The following is an 18,398-nucleotide window of genomic DNA, read 5'->3' as shown; positions in this document are numbered from 1 at the left end:
TGACCTTCTTACTGAATGATACAACTTCAAGAAAAACCCCGGAGGTTTTCTTTATTAGTTGCATATTTAATATACTAAAAGCAGTTATAAAAAAAACTTGCGACCCGCTCCGGCTCCGCACGAGTGCAATGCTGATACTAAATATACTACAGTATATCTTACAACGTGAAATGGTGGCAAGAATGCTAGCAGCATTTCCCCGTTGAATCGCAAATAGGTACTTAATTGGATAATGATTAATGCTGTATTGCTTAATCTCGCTTCGAAAATAAGCTATCATTTCTCGTAGAAAGTAAGGGATAAAAAAAGGTTAATAGCGAGATAATTCCTAAGAGATAGGCAAACCGCATCAAAATCCATTGTGTAATTTGAAAGATCTAAGCATACATAGGGGCAGACAGCGGTAAGCGACTTTGTTTTATACTATGTAATAATAATGATGATTACGTAATGATATTGATAAGAAAAATAATAGAAAAGCTGTCTATGCTAAAGTAAACATGTAAGCTTTGTGTTGTTGACAAAAGTTTGTCTAACTATCTTATGACAACATCATATCAATTTCTTATACAATAAGAATTTCCAAAATTTTAAGACGTTATTTGCAAAATTGACGTGATGGAGTAAGCTCTAAAATCCTTCTCTGTAAAAAAAGACCTTTGCCCAGTTTTGAGCCAAACAATGGCAATAGTGAAAAACCTAAATAAATATTCCAAACCTATTTATAAGTCCAAAAAGTAGGTACGGGCCTCCTCTCCATATAGCAGAGATAGACCACCAAGCTGGGCCCGTAGGTACCTTTAGAAAACGGTGAAAGTTTGCTAACAACATTTTTTTTATTTTAACAACAGAGCGCTAGCGATACTTTTTAACAAAATGATATGTCGATGTTGATCATTTTGAAAACGAAGAAAAACCAAGAAAGTAATAGGTAAATCGATAAAAATAAAATCCTATTAAATAAATACCCTATTTCTTGCTCTAGTTGCGCTCATTTGATTCATATGACAATCTGATTCTCTTGTGATTCTGAGTTGAACTACTTTTTAAAATTCGTAAGATTAGACTTGGTTTATGAATCCATATCGAAATTATATCATTACTACCTACTACCCATCCCGGTTTCTCACGAATCCTTATTTCGTCATATTCAAAATCATCGCGATATGAATCCATAGGAACATTTACATTTACCTTCTGAAAATCCATTCTGTACTTTTTGTCCCGTTCCAACAAACAGTTACACATAACAGACAGATAGTAATATTTGCTAATCCGACGGATGTGGAACTTTCATATAATTTTCATTTATATCGAGCCAGATATAGAACATAATACATTAATATGTTATTTTTTTTTAGTTATGCTTAGCTTAATTTCCGAAAGCTGACGAAGATAAATTTGATGATCTAGTATTTTTGAAACGTACGCTACCAAAACTATAATAGATAATAAAAACTTAATACATATGTGATATTTGTAGTTCTTCAAATTTTGTTTAAATTCTGGATGGAATCGTTCCGTTCTCAAGATAGATCTGTCAAGTCATTAGTTTTATTGATTAACAGCTTTACCATTCGATTATAAAACAAATGTTTTATAATATAAGGTTATTAGGTTCATAAACATGTAAAATCACAATAAACTTAATAACTATATTCTATACGTTGCTTAAGGATAGGAGAGCTGATCCATGCTTCACTCAGAGAATAGGAATTCGGCAATTCAACAGAAAAATTCGGCTAACAGTCACGATCTCACGTGGTCATGATTTGTAAAATATTTATTTGAAATTTGATTTTTATATTATAATTATATTGAGTACTTAACTGAATAAATATCTGTACTTATTATTGTAGTGATATTTACAAATGCACAAGATGACTGACATTCTTCATGACAACGTTATAGTGACAGTTGCTGATAACGGACGACACTTTGACACGTCAATTGTCAATAATTTGTTTGGAAAAAGAAATGTTTCGTTTAATAATTAATAGATAATATTAGCCATGGCCTCATCAAAAGATAAACACTCTGAAGTGTCCCCAGCCACTTCAACAACATCAGTTAGATCTCAGATCCTTGAACGATCTCCATCGGTTTCGTCGAATAGAGAGGACAAATGGCCGGAACTATTGTTATCCAGACCAGAGAAATCTTATTTTTACAGTACAAAATGTAAGTAAAATTATTCATATATTCGTAATTTATAAACATATGTAAGGTATCATCAAGAAGTATATTAGAGGAAGGAAAAAAATCTATCTTTGATAATTTTAAACATATTCATATCAATAATTCTTTTTGTGTTGTTGTTTGTTTATCAAAGTAAAGTATTTAAACAGCTCGTAACTTTTCCAATGTTAGTATAAAATGGAAATGCTTGTGGAAACTGCAATGATCTCCTTCTTCGGATATTAAATTTACCGTGGGGTGGACCATGTGAAGTCTACTTTAATAAAATTATTATATGTGTTCAATATTTTTATCCAACAATTTATTGTTGAAATAAATTTTAAAAAATGTAATAAACATAGGTTTAGATTACATCTTCCTTAAATGACAAAAAATGTTCTATTTTATTGCATTAGGTACCATTTTAAAAAAAAAAATTGTATTCTGACAAAACTTTTTTTTGTATTCTGACAAACTGTTGTGCTCAAAAATAGTAAACTCATTTTATTCATTATATTTAAATTAGGTTACTTATCATTCTTAAATAACTAATGAATTTGTCTTACATAAAAAGTATTATGATGTAATATATTAATTAAATTGTAAGACAGTGAATTGCACAACTTATTTTTCTTTTAAAACTAAATTTTCTTAAAATATATCTGCAAATTTGAATGATATTGTTGTTAAAGAATATTTCTAATGAATACCTATGATGCAGCTATATTTGTATGTGGAAGACTTATTTCTTAATGTTGTAGTGCTTCTTTAGTAATTTTAGCCTTGGAAGTGTATCTCTACTTTTGAGAAATAAGTCCTTTTATATAATAATACACATTTTGATACCTATTGGATTATCTGTGTTTGTAATTTTTAGATAAAAAAATGGATAACACTTTTCTAAACTTGTCCTTATTTTTGCCAACAGTTTTTTTTTAATTGTTTCTTGTCACTCTTTTAAATGACACTCAGATCATACATGGCTGGAAACACAGAAAATGAATATATTCACTTGGTGGTAGGACTTTGTGCTAGCCCATCTGGATAGGTACCACCCAGATAGGTACCATCAGATATTCTATGACTAAACAGCACTACCCAGTGGTTAGTTCCCGTTTGAAGGGTGAGCGAGCCAATGTAACTACAGGCACAAGGGACATAACATCTTAGTTCCCTAGGTTGGTGACACATTGGCTATGTAAGGAATGGTTAATATTTCTTACAGCACCATTATCTATGCAGTGGCTACCACTTACCATCAGATGGCCCATTTGCTAGCCCGCCCACCCATTTCAAAATGAAAGAAAAAAAACTCTAAATATAAATGAAATACCACTGACTGATAGATAGATACTCTTTTTGCGACATAGATGCTCACTAAAAATTTTTAGGGAAGACATGGAGGGAATGGAACTTTGTATGGATTTTATTCATACCAAGATAGGACAGACAACTAATATACCATATGCATATTTCTAAAGTATTTTTTTGTTATAGTGATTCCAATTCTTGGATTGAATTCCAATACAACTTGTAAAGATTGATGTCAACTTCCGAAAAATCTTAACACTATATAAACATATTTTAGAGAGCAAAGTTCCAACCACAGAAACTGAAAACTGTAACTCATGGTTCCGGTTGAATCCTGCCTTCTCCATTTATTTTATTTTATTTAACTTACATCAAATAGGCATAATAATTTTATAATACAGCTAAATTCAAGTTTAAAATATTTATTTGTGGCACTTTCTTTGTTTCATTCTTTCCGCCTATTTTAAAGTTAACCTAGGATTAACTGGAACAGTATTTTTGCATTAGGTGTATCTTAATTAGTGTGAATTTACTTCAGATATCAAAAGTAATTTCTGCGTAAAGTAAATAGACAATGTAATCTAATGTTTTTAGAATGATCACTCTTATTTAACTTTTATAAACTTCGAAAAAATTCAAACAACACTGGAAAATAATAATTTATCAAATTTAGGGTCACAATTATCTTTTATTATTATACAAAAATAAATTTTATTTACTGTGAGAAAAAATACATTTCGTTTTATTATGCAGATAAAATATTATTCGTTTAAATAAACAACATTACATGTAAATTGCATATATAATAAAAAAACTCCATCTCTGAAATGTTTAGTGTATGAAACTGAAATTAATCAGCATTTGTATTTGGGTCTATGAAACCGAAAATTCTCTTATAAAACGTTGTCTACGTTTCGAAACAGATGGCAGCACTGTTACGAAGTATTGATTTTCTCCGCAACACATGCTTCGTGCGAAATCAATATACTTTCTGAGCTCACTGGAAAAACCATTCGAGTGACATTATCCTTCGAGGTGCTTTCTTGTGATCAAAATAAATAATCTTCTGCGATCTCTAATCAGTTCTTAGATACAACAGTAGTATATTCATCAATATTTCTATTAAAAACTGGTTAAAATGTACATAAAAGAGTGATCAAGATTCTCGCGTCTGTGTTAATTGTTTTGCTTCATAGTTTTTTTGCTGCATTATTATGCGTTCTTTAACCGCGGTCCATGGGGTGGATCCCTTGCCTGATTTAGGCATAACATCTCGAATACAAGGTGACGATAATCCCGATGCCGACATGGCCGGAGCGCAGGACACAATTTACCTTTGCAATTTTCGCGTTTCTGTCGATGGAGAGTGGCTTTGTTTAAAAGAATTGCACGACATGGAAATGCAAGATTCCTTTACTCGACAATCTGATAACGGTGCCGTAACATCGCCGGACGATCCGATGCATTCTTTAATGGGTAATAATTGCGTTTCTTATAAAGATATTTGAGTTTCGAGTTTTTATAACGTTTACATATGTGTAAGTTACAACGATCAATGCAATCGGTATACAAAATTTAGATTGCGAATTCATCACCTACACAAGTAATCATAATTTAACGTTAATTTTATTGCTCTTAAATTATGATACATATAAAATAATATGTTTTCTTATTGTAATTTCAATTATTATGATTAGTTACGATTTTTCTTGTAGCTCGAGACCCCGTAGTGATAGAACGCAGCAATCTCGTGAACATCTCGAAACTAATCGTTAAGGAGTTGATTGAGCAATCTCTTCGTTTTGGCCGGATGCTAGACAGTGACCACTTGCCGTTACATCATTTCTTCATTGTTCTCGAACATGTCATGCGTCATGGACTTAAACCCAAGAAGGTAAGTTTAGTGCCTACATCATGTGAAGATTGTTCTACATTTAAAAAAAGATATTACATAACTTAACATTTTGATCAGGGTCTTCTTGGTCCGAAAAAGGAATTATGGGATATACTTCAGATGGTTGAGAAGTATTCACCGGAGGCTGCTGACATAACAGCCAGTATCAGGGATTTGCCGACTGTCAAGTAAGTTTATTAAGTGAAGGTCAAGGCCGCTAGAGTTCATACGAGCAGAATTACTACTCGCGAGATTGTATTACATAATTAACCGGAAACTGTTAACATTGACAATTTTCATTGTAAATATACTATGAACGTCCATCTTTGTTGTGTTGTGTTAGTTATTGTTGTTAGTTTATTAATACTAACTCCCATTATTTTGTAATGACCGACATTCGCAGCTCACACCCACATACTTTTTACAGTTTCGAATTAATCTTTATAAAAATAGAAAATACAATTCAGATAACGTTTATATTAAATTATTAATCTGTGGTTTTACCAGATTTAAATGTGGAGTGTTTTATTTAGTATTTTCTTTCATTTATATAAGTTAGTAAATTGCACCGGCTAATAGTAAAATTAAGTATTATCAAAATACTATATTTAATATTTTGAATTTATTTACAATAAGGACTGCCATGGGACGCGCACGGGCTTGGCTTCGATTAGCACTAATGCAAAAGAGACTCGCAGACTACCTCAGAATTTTATTAGAGCATCGTGAAGAAACTCTTGAAGAATATTTTGAACCGCATGCATTAATGTTAAACGAGGAAGCTGTTATTATTACTGGATTGTTAGTGGGCCTCAATGTTGTTGACTGCAATTTGTGTGTGAAGGTAATTTACGTCAGACTTTTAAAACGACTTAAACTTAACGGCTTTGTTGCGGGTCCGAAAACACTTAATATAACAGAACTATCAAACCCAGAACAAACTTACGTTTGACTGGTGCATAAGAAAATTGTAGTAATCTAAAATAAAGAAATCAAAGATCATAATGATAGCCAAATAAATAAATAAATGGATCTTTGAAGATCTTTATCAATTGTTCAAAATAATATCAATGTTCAATTTGAACTCAACAAATCATTACACTAGGATAAACCGTGACTATTTTCATAAATCGAACATACTTTGAATCTACGTCAAAAGTGTGAAGATGATTTACAGAATCTATCTTCAAAAGATTTAGATAAGGAAAATATAGAATATGCGTTCCAACTAAAACATCGTATTTTTCTCCATTTATGAGTCATTTTAAACCGATGTTATGATATTTTTAAACGATTTTAAAAAGGAAAATGTCGCAAAGTATTTTTTAAATTGAAAGAAAGATAACATACAACAACTTCGGGGTGGTCCCATATAAAGTCAAGATATGATAATAGGAATCTTAAGAAAATCAAACTTAACAAAGGCATCTGCGTAACATATGGGCAAATTATTTACCACCTCAACCGATTTCTATTATTGTATTTTTATTGAAAAAAGAGATAGAGGTTTTGTCAAGATCTAACGACGTCCATTTTCCTTATATACTCAAGTTGAATATTTTTAGGAGGAAGACTTGGATAGCCAACAAGGCGTGATCGATTTCTCGTTATATCTCCGTGGCAGTAATTCCTCAAACGATCTGTCCGGCAACGGTAATGGTAATAATGAACCGAAACAACGTCACATCAACACAATGTTGGACCAGAAGAACTACATCGAAGAGTTGAATAGACACCTCAAGTGAGTGCTTTTGTTATTGTTATAAGATTCACACGAGTTCAACAATGGCAACTTTGTTTTATTTTCACATTTTATAATTCATTTAAACAGATAATACAAGATGCATAACCAAAAATATAAGTCACCGAACTACTGATGAAATTCTTTCTGTTTGTTCTTATAATATATTTTAAACAAATTCTTGTAATTGCCTTGTTAGCATATTTTTCTTGTTAACCTCGAGTGCTATTGATATTAAAGTTTATTTTAACTTCATCTGTGCTTGTGTGCGACAAATTGAACAATTCGATTTTTATTAATAACATGTATTAAAATAAAATATATGAGATAAAAATTGGTACAATGGATAAAACTATTCAACCAAAACCAGGGTTGAATTTAAATATTTAGCTAAGATATTGCACAAACTTAACGAGTGCCATCGACAATACAATTTTATTTGTTTTAATACATGTTTTTTTTGTTAATAAAGTTGCTTAGGCATATTTTTTTTTAATGTAGCATTTTTTAACTTGTCTTAACATCTTATGTTAGTGCCACGGTCGCGAACCTTCAATCGAAAGTGGAAAGTTTGACCACAACAAACGCCCTAATGAAGGAAGACTTGGCGATCGCCAAGAACACAATGATTCAACTGGTCGAAGAAAACAATCAACTTAAACATGCTCTAGGTAATTCCCCCGTTAATATTCTAATGACCTACATATTTTTTAAATATTATAATATGAATAGTCGTTAAAATGATTAACAGTCATCTTCAATATTAAATAATTGAAATACAATTAAATCGATTTCATATTGTTTTGTTTATATAAAACTTGAGGATAAAAGATTTCATACGATAGTAACGATAAGCTTAAAACACTCGTGTGAAAATTCTTCGCAATACTAGAGTCTGCATTAGATAAGACACCTTGCAATGAGTCACTGTCTTTTGTATCGCTTAGTAGGCATTAGTATGCCGGTAACGTCGCACGTCGTTATATTGTCCAAATAATATATATTTATATATTAACAAAAACCGTTATGCGCTATCGAACGATGGGTAATTCTACAGCAAAGAGTCAAAGGAAAACGTACTGGATGAAAAACTGTGAGCTATTCCGAGATCTGTCTATTTGTGTGCATGTTTATTTATAACGAAATGTAGACGTCTGTTTTTATTATGTTCAGGTCAGGACATTACCAAAGATAGCAGGATGAAAGTGATGGAGATGCAAGCTGAGGAGGAGGTGAGTTTGATTGTCTTCTTATATAGGGTGTTGCGGAAATGTTAATTATATTTTTGTTACGAAAAATTGATTCCTTTATTTTATTTTTTTTTTCGATTTTCTAATTGGTTGCTAGTTTCAGTGTTTTTATGTACACTATAGTTTCAATGTGTTGTGCGTAATATGTAAATATATTAATTTTATTGATTCGTAACCGGTTTTACAACTGTTTAATGACAATCGTACAGTTAGTATAGGTTTCCTCTAATACATTTGTGCTATCGAGTTAATGTTAAAACATTATAGTGTCATTATTTCGTTATGACATCATCGAAAATATTGTATACTATCTTAGATTATTTCTGTTGAAAAATACGTCGCAATCAAAATTTATTTTTAATTAACCTTAATTTGTGAGTGTACAAAATTGAATGATGATTGGTTGAGTAGTTACGTGAAAGCACAATAAACGAATAAAATAACTATCTTTAGCATTTTTCATATGAATTATGTATTTTATTATTTGTTAATTATACATTAATATATTGAATGTTTCCTTGATAATTAACGTACGAAAAAAGTAGATTTCCCAAAAAAAGGTTTTATGTTGTAATTATAAAATGTATCATAATATTATATATATAAGTGTATTAATAAGACAGAAACACGGCATATATGACTTATAAACATGAATACGTCATAAAGAAAAAAATATTTACATAGATCATTGACTTCTAGGAGAAGAGAAGTGTCAAGAGTAACACTTCCGATAAATTTAAGAATGAGAAGGATTCGGAAATTGGTAAGGTACTGGAGGAGGAAAGGAAGAAGAATGCTGAGCTACAAAAAGAACTTGATTTGCAGGTATTTAAATTGTGTTTTTATTGGATGATATTGTTTGTTACAAAGCAGATAAAAAGATTAATGAAATGGCGAAACAAATTTGGTTGGCCTTCTGTAATACGTCAACTTTCTAAACAGTTAAACCTTCAATAGACTATCTTTGATTAATAACTGCTCTATTACAATTTTAATTTTTAAAGATATTTAGAGTTTTGTTAAATTATATTACATATACTAAACTAATATGATGTTAAATTAAAATTATACACAATATTAAGTAAAATGATAACGATACATGTACAACTTAAATAGAAACCTTTTCTCTTATACATGTAAACGTCTATGTTGTTCTCAGAAATACCATAATAAAAACATGAGTGAAACCAAAATCATAAGCAATTAATTTGCAATTATATCTAAAGAGCCGATATAGCTTAGTAGACAAAACAAGCACGTCTGAACAGATTTTACAAAGTTCAAATCCTGGCCACCACCATCGAAGTCTCACTCTATTGATGATTTGTGTTTACGATCAATTACACAATACAGAAAGGCGTTACGTATGAAAATTACAAGTTACTTTACTTGTTTTTAAAATATATTAACAGATATCGTTGAAAGCGGAAATGGAAGTTGCTATGAAGCTGCTCGAAAAAGATATCCACGACAAGCAAGACACTATTATATCACTGAGGCGTCAGTTGGACGATATTAAACTGATCAACCTGGAAATGTACAAAAAGTTGCAGGTAAGGCTTACATGTGGCATGCTTGTGTGTGATTTTGTACCCTTTACAGTCGAAACACGTTGTGTCACACCTTGAAACTTCGATGACCTTGAACCGGTTGTAATTTTTCATTGAGCCTCTTTTCATGGTTCGTATCTTTTTATAACATTGGCGACCAAAGTACTAGTCAAACCAGTTAATAGTTGACCTGTGACTACTTGACTACTCGAAAAGGTCGCAAAAAGACTGACCTAGAACTTAATATAAAATAATTAGCTGTCACCCGCTCATTATAACTTTAAAATATCTCCCATCTCGTCTATTTCGAAATTTAAAATATCGTCCAACTACAATTTTCTACTAAATATATTAATGAATTCGTTTGTTGATACGATTTCGTGATGCATTGCCCATATTTATAATCTCTAATTTTGGATCCAATCGATCAAATCGTCTTCAGTTTTTATTGAGTTTCATTCCGCAAGTCATTTAATATGCACGTCGTTTATTTTATTGAAAATGATCTTTGTATTAAAAGTCATTGGCCCATGAAGGTCTGCTACACGGCGTGGGTGCCAAATTATTATTACCCGCCCATGCATTTTCGTTACCTCTTCGCCTTATATCATTTCGTTTGACCTTTTTGCATTGTTTTATTTGCTCTAATACAATGTTCTGTACCTTTGAGGCTTTTTGACCCAGCGCATTCTGTCTCGGCACATTCGTAGTGTAGTAGTAAATGTCGTCAGTGAGTTACGCTTGATCATTTAGCTAGTCATAATATATCTATTACTAACTTAATGCTGTATTCGTCAATGCCGCATTTATCGTATGGAAGGAATGCGAGATGGAACTGACGCAGAAAGGCGAAATGGTCTCCAGGCTCCAAGGGAAAGCTGAGCAAATTGGCAAAATTCTTCACAACCTCGAAAAATATAACCACTTCCTAGGACCGGACCATGACTTAGTCAAAGCTTTAAAGTCACCCTCTAATGATAATTTAGGAGAGAAATTAGAAATGCTTAAAGCACATAGTAGCCACCAAAAGGGTACAAAGTCGAAAGACGAAGGTCCACCGAATAAAAAGTTGAACTTGCAGGAAATACCACCGTTCCGTAAAACTAACAGCACCGACAAAACCGTAGCGCACTCGGGAAATTGATACTGTTCCTTTTAGACGATTGTAAATAACGTTCTAACAAAGTCCACGAGGTGGTGTTTCCTCTTAGCGAATAGATTCTCATGATAATAACTAACACTTATTCCTCTAATGTTTCCATAAATTCTACATTATAAATAAGAAAAAAATAATATCATTAAATTAATATCATAAATAGCCCTCTTAACCAGCACCCATCTAATTCTCAGGTGACATTTAGTACAACATAATTACGCTTAGTGAAATGCGCATTTATGCTTACTAACGTTATTGTAACTTTTTCAAGACCCGAGTTGTAAATTCCGGCTTTGTTTTAGGAATGTGAAAGTTCCTTGAAACATAAAACAGAGCTAATTGCCAAATTGGAAGCAAAGACTGAGTCAATGGGCAGCACGATACATCAGCTCGATGAGAAGTAGGTTTTATATGTTTTCTTAAGCCTCAAATCGCTCGACGAACAGTGCCTACTTTAATTATATGTTTAATGGGGTAATTGACTTTTGTTAATTTACGTGAAAAGTTATCCCGTTGATACAGTATCAGCTGAAATATAAAAGTAATTGACCTCGTTGTTTTACAATTTCTAGTCAGAGTTCAATTATTATAAATCAACAAAATTTTCGACGATTTTTACTACTTCAAATGAATTTCACGAAAAAATTCACATTCGACTTTTCTAAGAATTCTCATTTTTATATGCGAAGACAAAAATAGTCAATTACCCCGTTCAAAATAAAGTGTATTGCTTGACATATCAATTTATCGGAAACGCACTTAGGTGTGAGCGATGCACCGCTTGCTGGGATTTGTAACGAAACCATCTTGATATTTATTCGATATTGGCAAACCCTCACAATGAAACAGCGATATTTTGATAAAATATATTTTTCGACATATAATAGACCACAAAATGAACAAGGCAAGGCGCTACTGTTGCTTTAGCTTGACTTTGCTGTGGTTTTTATTATTAAAATACTAGTTATAATATTTATTGGATTATGTTAAGTTTACGTCAGGTTTATTTAGCTTTTACTGAAATCAAATATTGTCATTTATAGAAATATTTTTTTCCAAATATAATCGATATGGAAAAATGGACATGTTATATTTTTTGTCATAGCTTTAACGAATAGTACATTCGAATCATATTCTTATATCGATAGAAAGATTATTTCTTAAGATCTTTAGCAATTAAAACACAATGTATTCTGGAAATTTTTAGATGATACTACAAAGATTCTTAGATGTTTTATATTTTTCAATGATATTAAAATATTATAGCAATGCATGTGATAAAATCCATAGACTTGTATTATTTGAAAATAATATTATTTATTGATCTCAATTGATGTATTCTATATTTAAAATTATAAAAATAAATTATATCTTATTGATTATAATGCGCAATAAAGTTTTATCTGTAATAGCATTTAAAACCAAATGTATTAAACGTAAATATTTGTCGTTTTTTTTTTATAGTTTTGTAATTTTAAAGCTCTAGTTGTAAAGCCTTCTTTGTAATAAATGATATTCAGTCGCATACCGTATTTTATTTATAAAACCACAGTTTATTTTTTTTAATTTAATTTTATGTTTATTGTGCAGGTTTGCCATTATCAATTTAAATTATGTTTGCATGTTTTACTAATATCTTTTTTACTAACAAACAGCAATGATGCTTCTCATAATAATATTATAGAACACTTTTTTCATAATATTTTTTTTTATATAGATAATGATACTAGAGACAAAAAATAAACAACGAAAAAAAAATGCTTTGAAAAAATTACTATTTTTATTTATTTATTTTATTTAAAAAAAAATTAAACAATATAATAATCAAAATGAAAATAAACGATGAAATACAACATAAGGTTTTTAGGCTATAATAGGATAATAGATTACAGGAAGATAAGTCAGCTCGAAAGAATTTAGAAGAAAGTTCAAGATGTCTGGGGCAGAAAACAGCTGCCGCAGAAACTCGGGCCGTAGCTGCGGAGAGCGATCTTAGGATAGAACGGGAATGGAGGGTATCTTTACAGGTAAATACTTGAAAAGTTCATAGATAATAAATATTTAAAAAATTACTTTATTACCTGCAATCATAATCCATTACATTATATTTAAAAAAAGAATGAACGAAGTTGCAAAATGGTTTTTAAAAATTCCGTGTAAATTCAAAAAAAAATAGATTTAAATAAAATTCTACAAAACCATATAAAATTGAAAGAGAAAAAGATGGAGTTGTCGTGTGGATGGGGCATAACGCTTTTTCCTTACGTCACGATTTCTGCCAGTTCACTGTAAACCGTGTAAAGAATTTTGGGTCCAAAAAGTAATCAGTATTAATTATCTTTTAAATCTTAGAACTTTTATCAATGTTTCTTCAATATATATTTAGCTTGTGTGTATATAAAGTATAATACACAACAACATTATATAATGAGGAATAAGTTACGTCTTACAGGAACGTTATGCTGCTTCGGTAGTGAGTAGTTGGAAATTATGATATGGTTTTAAAGCCCGTTACACAATTTTCGAGCGAACAAACACGCAGCTATGATTGTATTAGTGACATCACCAATCTATACCATAATTTATATTGCATTTTACTATATACTATATTACGGTCTAACTACTCTTATTGAAATCATAATAACTGTATTTTGAAATCAAAACACCTTTATTACCAGATACGTCCTAACTCTAGGTCGACCGTCAATGGAATAAAGTCACTATATTATAGCATCGTCTCCGTCTGTGGTAGGTCGTCTGCTATTATTTATATTCAAGTATGTATGTAAATTAAAAATAAAAAAGTTTTTGGTATAAGATTTAGCATTTAAAGTCTTTAGCATTGTTAAACATTAATTAAATTTTTATAGAAACAAAAAACTCCTACAACAAACAATAGTATCTGATAAACAAATGATTAATCGTTCATCTTGATCAATTTACTACAATGGTATTGTAACAGGCCATTTTATATATAGCCTACATAGGATATAACTATTTTTGTATACCGTTTAGTCCTGTTACCTACTCTAGAATCAGAAGGCATAACATCTGTGGTCTAAATAAAGATTATTATTATACATATTACATTAAAATTAAATTAAAAAACATGTAAAGAGGTTGTGATATCAAAGATAACTTTGGTTTTAGTATAATATCTGTTTTGAAAACGTTGTTAGCAAAAAATTTTTTGTGCCAGATTTGGGAGTCAGTCCGTTATTGTATAACGGAAACTAACAAAAAAGTTTACTAAAATCCCATACCAAAGTTCGCAAATAGTCATTCACATTTACGGGAAAATTTGTTAATCAAATAATAAAAGAAACACTATTTCATAACAGTTTACTTTGATACTAATTTAAATATTTAGAAATAGTACCAAAAGTTTAATAGTTTACAAATTATTGCAAACTATATAAATAGTTCAAAACATGGGTATATACCCAGGTGTTACCCGTGTGATTAAGCAAACCGGCCTTAAACAAAATATATCATACAATTTTGGAATAACAGTAAATGTATTTAATATAAATAAACATAATTTGTTCATCACTCATTTAAGCATCGTAAGGCCTGTATTTTCAAAAACACTATGCTATCATTAGTTTAAAAATAGGTGCCTAAACACCGATTTTCATGTTTCAAACATCGAAAAAAGGCGAACATCTATACAAATGTTCATCCCCATTTTCACCCTCTTGGGTAGTAAATATTCAAAACGTTATATCTCTTCTCCTGTCTTCCTCTCATTAGCGTAAGCCTAAATAATGTTTTGCCATATTTTTAACATCAGAAATGACGATTTTCTATTTAAATAATCATCTCCTCTTTAACCTTCTTTGGAGATGAATTTTGAAGCCGTTCATAGTGCTCACCAAGGTTACATAAAAAAATCCTTCAGAAGCCCATTACATCTTATAAATTATAAATGACATAATACAAACTCACTGACATTGCCTCTAATCAGAGATAGTTTAACATTAGACAACTTTCTCCTTGAGAATATAAAACTACATATAGAAAAGACATTTGACCTTGAAATTGTTCTCTAATCAATACCATTTTTGTACAGGAATCAATGATGCGGGATCGAGACAAAATATCAATTCTGACTCAAGAAGTGGAGTCTCTAAAAGCAATCGGACAGGTATTTAAAAAATATATATATATATATATACAGTTAAACGTAAACTAATATCATGTCAACATAAAACTTGTATTTAGTGTGTTAATACAGATATTTGTTATTATAACTTATGTGTAGTCTTTAAATACTTCTAGTATTTATGTTTAAAACGTTTCAGAAATATATGGCATTACAAGAAGAACAGCACCAACTCAAAATCCAATACAATGAAGCTCAAAAAACCTTAGAAGAAGTTGGAGCGACACTTAGCGAAAATAAATTGCAGCTCGCAGAGTTGTTAGAGAAAGAAGCTAGAACGTCAGATGATACTCCAAACTGGACGAGCGATAAAGATGCGGTAGCCTGTGCTGCTTGTGCTAAAGAATTTACTATCGCGAGACGAAAGGTAGATAAATACATTTGGTCGTTTGTTTCCTCATACCTATTTATTTATGTATTGATTGACTGATTTCTGTTATGGTGGCTAATTTCAAAAGACTGTATTCTGCTGACTGTGTGTGCAGGAGATATTAATATGCACAAATGTGTGGGCAAACACAAGTGTACTCTCCATTTTTCTAAATATGAAATCGTATATGTTTCTCATCACACTCTTGCGAATTAATTTAATATTTATTTGCAAAAGCAGTTATGCATATTTCAACTGTTCTAATTCAATAAGATTACCGTAATAACCATGTTCCAACTTCTTTAAAAAAATATTAAGAATATTTTATTTTACAAACTATTTTACTCTTGCAGCACCATTGCCGAAGATGTGGTCACATATTCTGCGGAGCGTGCAGTGAAAAAACAGTCGCTTTAGCTGGCAACACCAAACCTGTTCGTGTGTGTGACGCCTGTTTCACAGAAGTTAGACTAACGTAACACTGAATATAATATATTCAAGACTGAACCATGTTGACTATGTTTATTAAATAAATGAAATTCAATTTTTATCCCGTATCTTAAAATTGTTTTTGAACAAACTTACAAAACTATGTAACTACTACGTAAGTTAATGCCTAAGATGTTGTATAGTTCATGTTTTTAGGAAAAAGTTCTAAGTGATCTTGTAGTTGTGAATTACATGATTTACACAATCTCCAAACTAATTTAACAGGATTTAAAAACATTTATTTGGCACATATAATTAATTACAAGTCTTTAAAAACAATACATTATGATACAAAAACAAAACTAGGAGTATAATATTTCACAATACGTGCACAGACAGCGTAAGTAGACAACATTAACTGGTTACTTAGACTCTTTAAATTAAAAAATAAATATAGATTTCGTGAGTAATTCAGAAAACAAAAATGAAAAATATTCATGAATATTTATATATTAAAAATGGCTCCAATGTTCTTTTTAAAACCGTAATAATTACATCCCATTCTTATTGTTAAAAGGATAACGAGTCGTTTAATCATCTTAAATTAGTTTAGTGATTGTTTATATAACAATCAGCACCAATATAGACATTGCTTTTAGTTTTAGTAGTGTTATATAATGTATTAAGTTTTATTTCATAACTAAATATTTTTAAATCACATAAAATGTTGCGTTAGGCCCATTTATTATACCTTATATTTATAAAGTTACGGTTTCAAATATGAAATAGACATCGAATATCAAACGGTTAATAAGGTGTTTCGGGGATCAAATGACAATTATTTTTATCGCAAAAATTAATTTATTATTAATTAACGCCTACTTTCCACTAGTCTGTATATAATGTCGATAGATTGGAGCATCTATCGTTTCACAGGTTGCCTCACAAAACATATAAATGGTATGAAAAATAAAGTGAAGCTATACTCTACTTCAGAGCAACCTCTCATTTTATACCGAAGCTCAGAGTAATCTTTGCAAAATATCAGCTTGAATTCACGACAATCCATTGTGGATTGTCGTGCCATAAGAGTCATCCTCGATATATCGTTACCCCAGGCTATGATCTTTATAATGAGTATCGTAAGATAGTTGGTGCTCATGTATTACTTTATATCCTTAACCGTTTTATCATCGGACCTGCTGAGAATTTACTAACCTTCGCGTTAATGACATTTAGAATGAAGCTATTTAAATTCCGAATGTCGGATACGAAAAGCCAAAGTGTAGAACACTCGTCCGGCGTCTGCTGGTTTTCCTAAGTTATACGAACCGGCTATATTAAAGGAATGAGTAAATAAATATGTTCTGCCTAATAGCGTTAACAATATACTGTTAAAAAAAATGCGATGGCATTTTATTCCTTGTCCTTTTTGTGTCGTATTATTGTTGTGTCATCGTAATATTAAAGCTTGTTTCTGTATATTTATTAAATGATATGTCTAATTTATTCTACAATATTTAATGATTTTCCATTAAACTAAAAACATCATTAAGATTGTGTTCAAAATTATATCAATTTAATAAAATGTTTATTGATGAAAACGCAATATTCACTCATACATCAACATTCTATTGATTCAATGAAAAATAAATAACTACATTTGTCTCGATAATATAGTGGAAAAATTAAAACAAATGAGAAATCGGAAGTGCATTGTACCCCCTCAATTTAGACGGCAGCGATGTTATCAATTCTCAGCGTTACAGCCTTGCGTAATGTATTGGAAAGCGAATCGGGAGATAGCAGGAAACTAAACATACCGGCAAAACTTTAGTGCAAATATTCATGTAAATGTTCGTGAATCGATATGAATCTTTGCCCTTTTACGTTGTCGTTGCCTTTATCGTATATTAGCGTTGTGTTTGCAGTTTCGTGATTACTATCGGGGTTATTTTTAACAATATTTTAGCGCGTTCATATAAAACAGTATGTATATAAAGTAATACAAAAAGATGGCCCTTTCAAACTGTGGCAAGTATGAGTTCCAAATAATTAATGTATGCTTGTCTAAATATGGTCTCGAACTTATTTCTATTTGATAATAGATTCGCTATATAATTAATTAAAAACTGTATAGTTTATCAATTTTAAATTTTTACGTTGATTTGACGTACTGAATCTAATCTCTATTGTATTTTTTTATTAGTTTTGTTTTAATTTACTAATTACAATACGTTTTAAAATAATCTATACTTGCAACATAATAAATTAATTATGATTATCGTTTTAATTATGTTAATTATGATTCTTAATTTATCTATTTAATGTATATTTAAATTAATATAAATAAA

General features: G+C 30.6%; 1 protein-coding gene across 3 annotated transcripts; it reads left to right on the top strand.

Moving 5' to 3' along the window:
- Window positions 1-1,935: 1,935 nt before the first annotated feature.
- LOC125067168 (RUN and FYVE domain-containing protein 2) lies at window positions 1,936-18,297 on the top strand. Of its 3 annotated transcripts, none has more exons than XM_047675581.1 (14): window positions 1,936-2,181; window positions 5,205-5,383; window positions 5,462-5,571; window positions 6,020-6,227; window positions 6,949-7,124; window positions 7,659-7,795; window positions 8,298-8,356; window positions 9,074-9,199; window positions 9,787-9,927; window positions 11,383-11,480; window positions 12,966-13,107; window positions 15,153-15,227; window positions 15,385-15,612; window positions 15,969-18,297. In XM_047675581.1, exons 1-14 carry the CDS (start codon window positions 2,013-2,015, stop codon window positions 16,092-16,094), a joined length of 1,974 nt encoding a protein of 657 aa, XP_047531537.1. In that variant the 5' UTR covers window positions 1,936-2,012; the 3' UTR covers window positions 16,095-18,297. The 3 variants fall into 3 exon arrangements, with proteins under 3 accessions (XP_047531537.1, XP_047531536.1, XP_047531538.1); XM_047675580.1 differs by lacking the exon at window positions 1,936-2,181 and adding an exon at window positions 4,489-4,965; XM_047675582.1 differs by lacking the exons at window positions 1,936-2,181; window positions 12,966-13,107; window positions 15,153-15,227; window positions 15,385-15,612; window positions 15,969-18,297 and adding an exon at window positions 4,489-4,965 and having other exon boundaries at window positions 10,745-12,406.
- Window positions 18,298-18,398: the final 101 nt, after the last annotated feature.

Source organism: Vanessa atalanta, chromosome 11, assembly GCF_905147765.1.
Source record: "Vanessa atalanta chromosome 11, ilVanAtal1.2, whole genome shotgun sequence".
NCBI lineage: Eukaryota > Metazoa > Arthropoda > Insecta > Lepidoptera > Nymphalidae > Vanessa > Vanessa atalanta.
The sequence above is the reverse complement of the archived record's forward strand: the minus strand, read 5'-3'. Positions and strand labels throughout refer to the sequence as shown.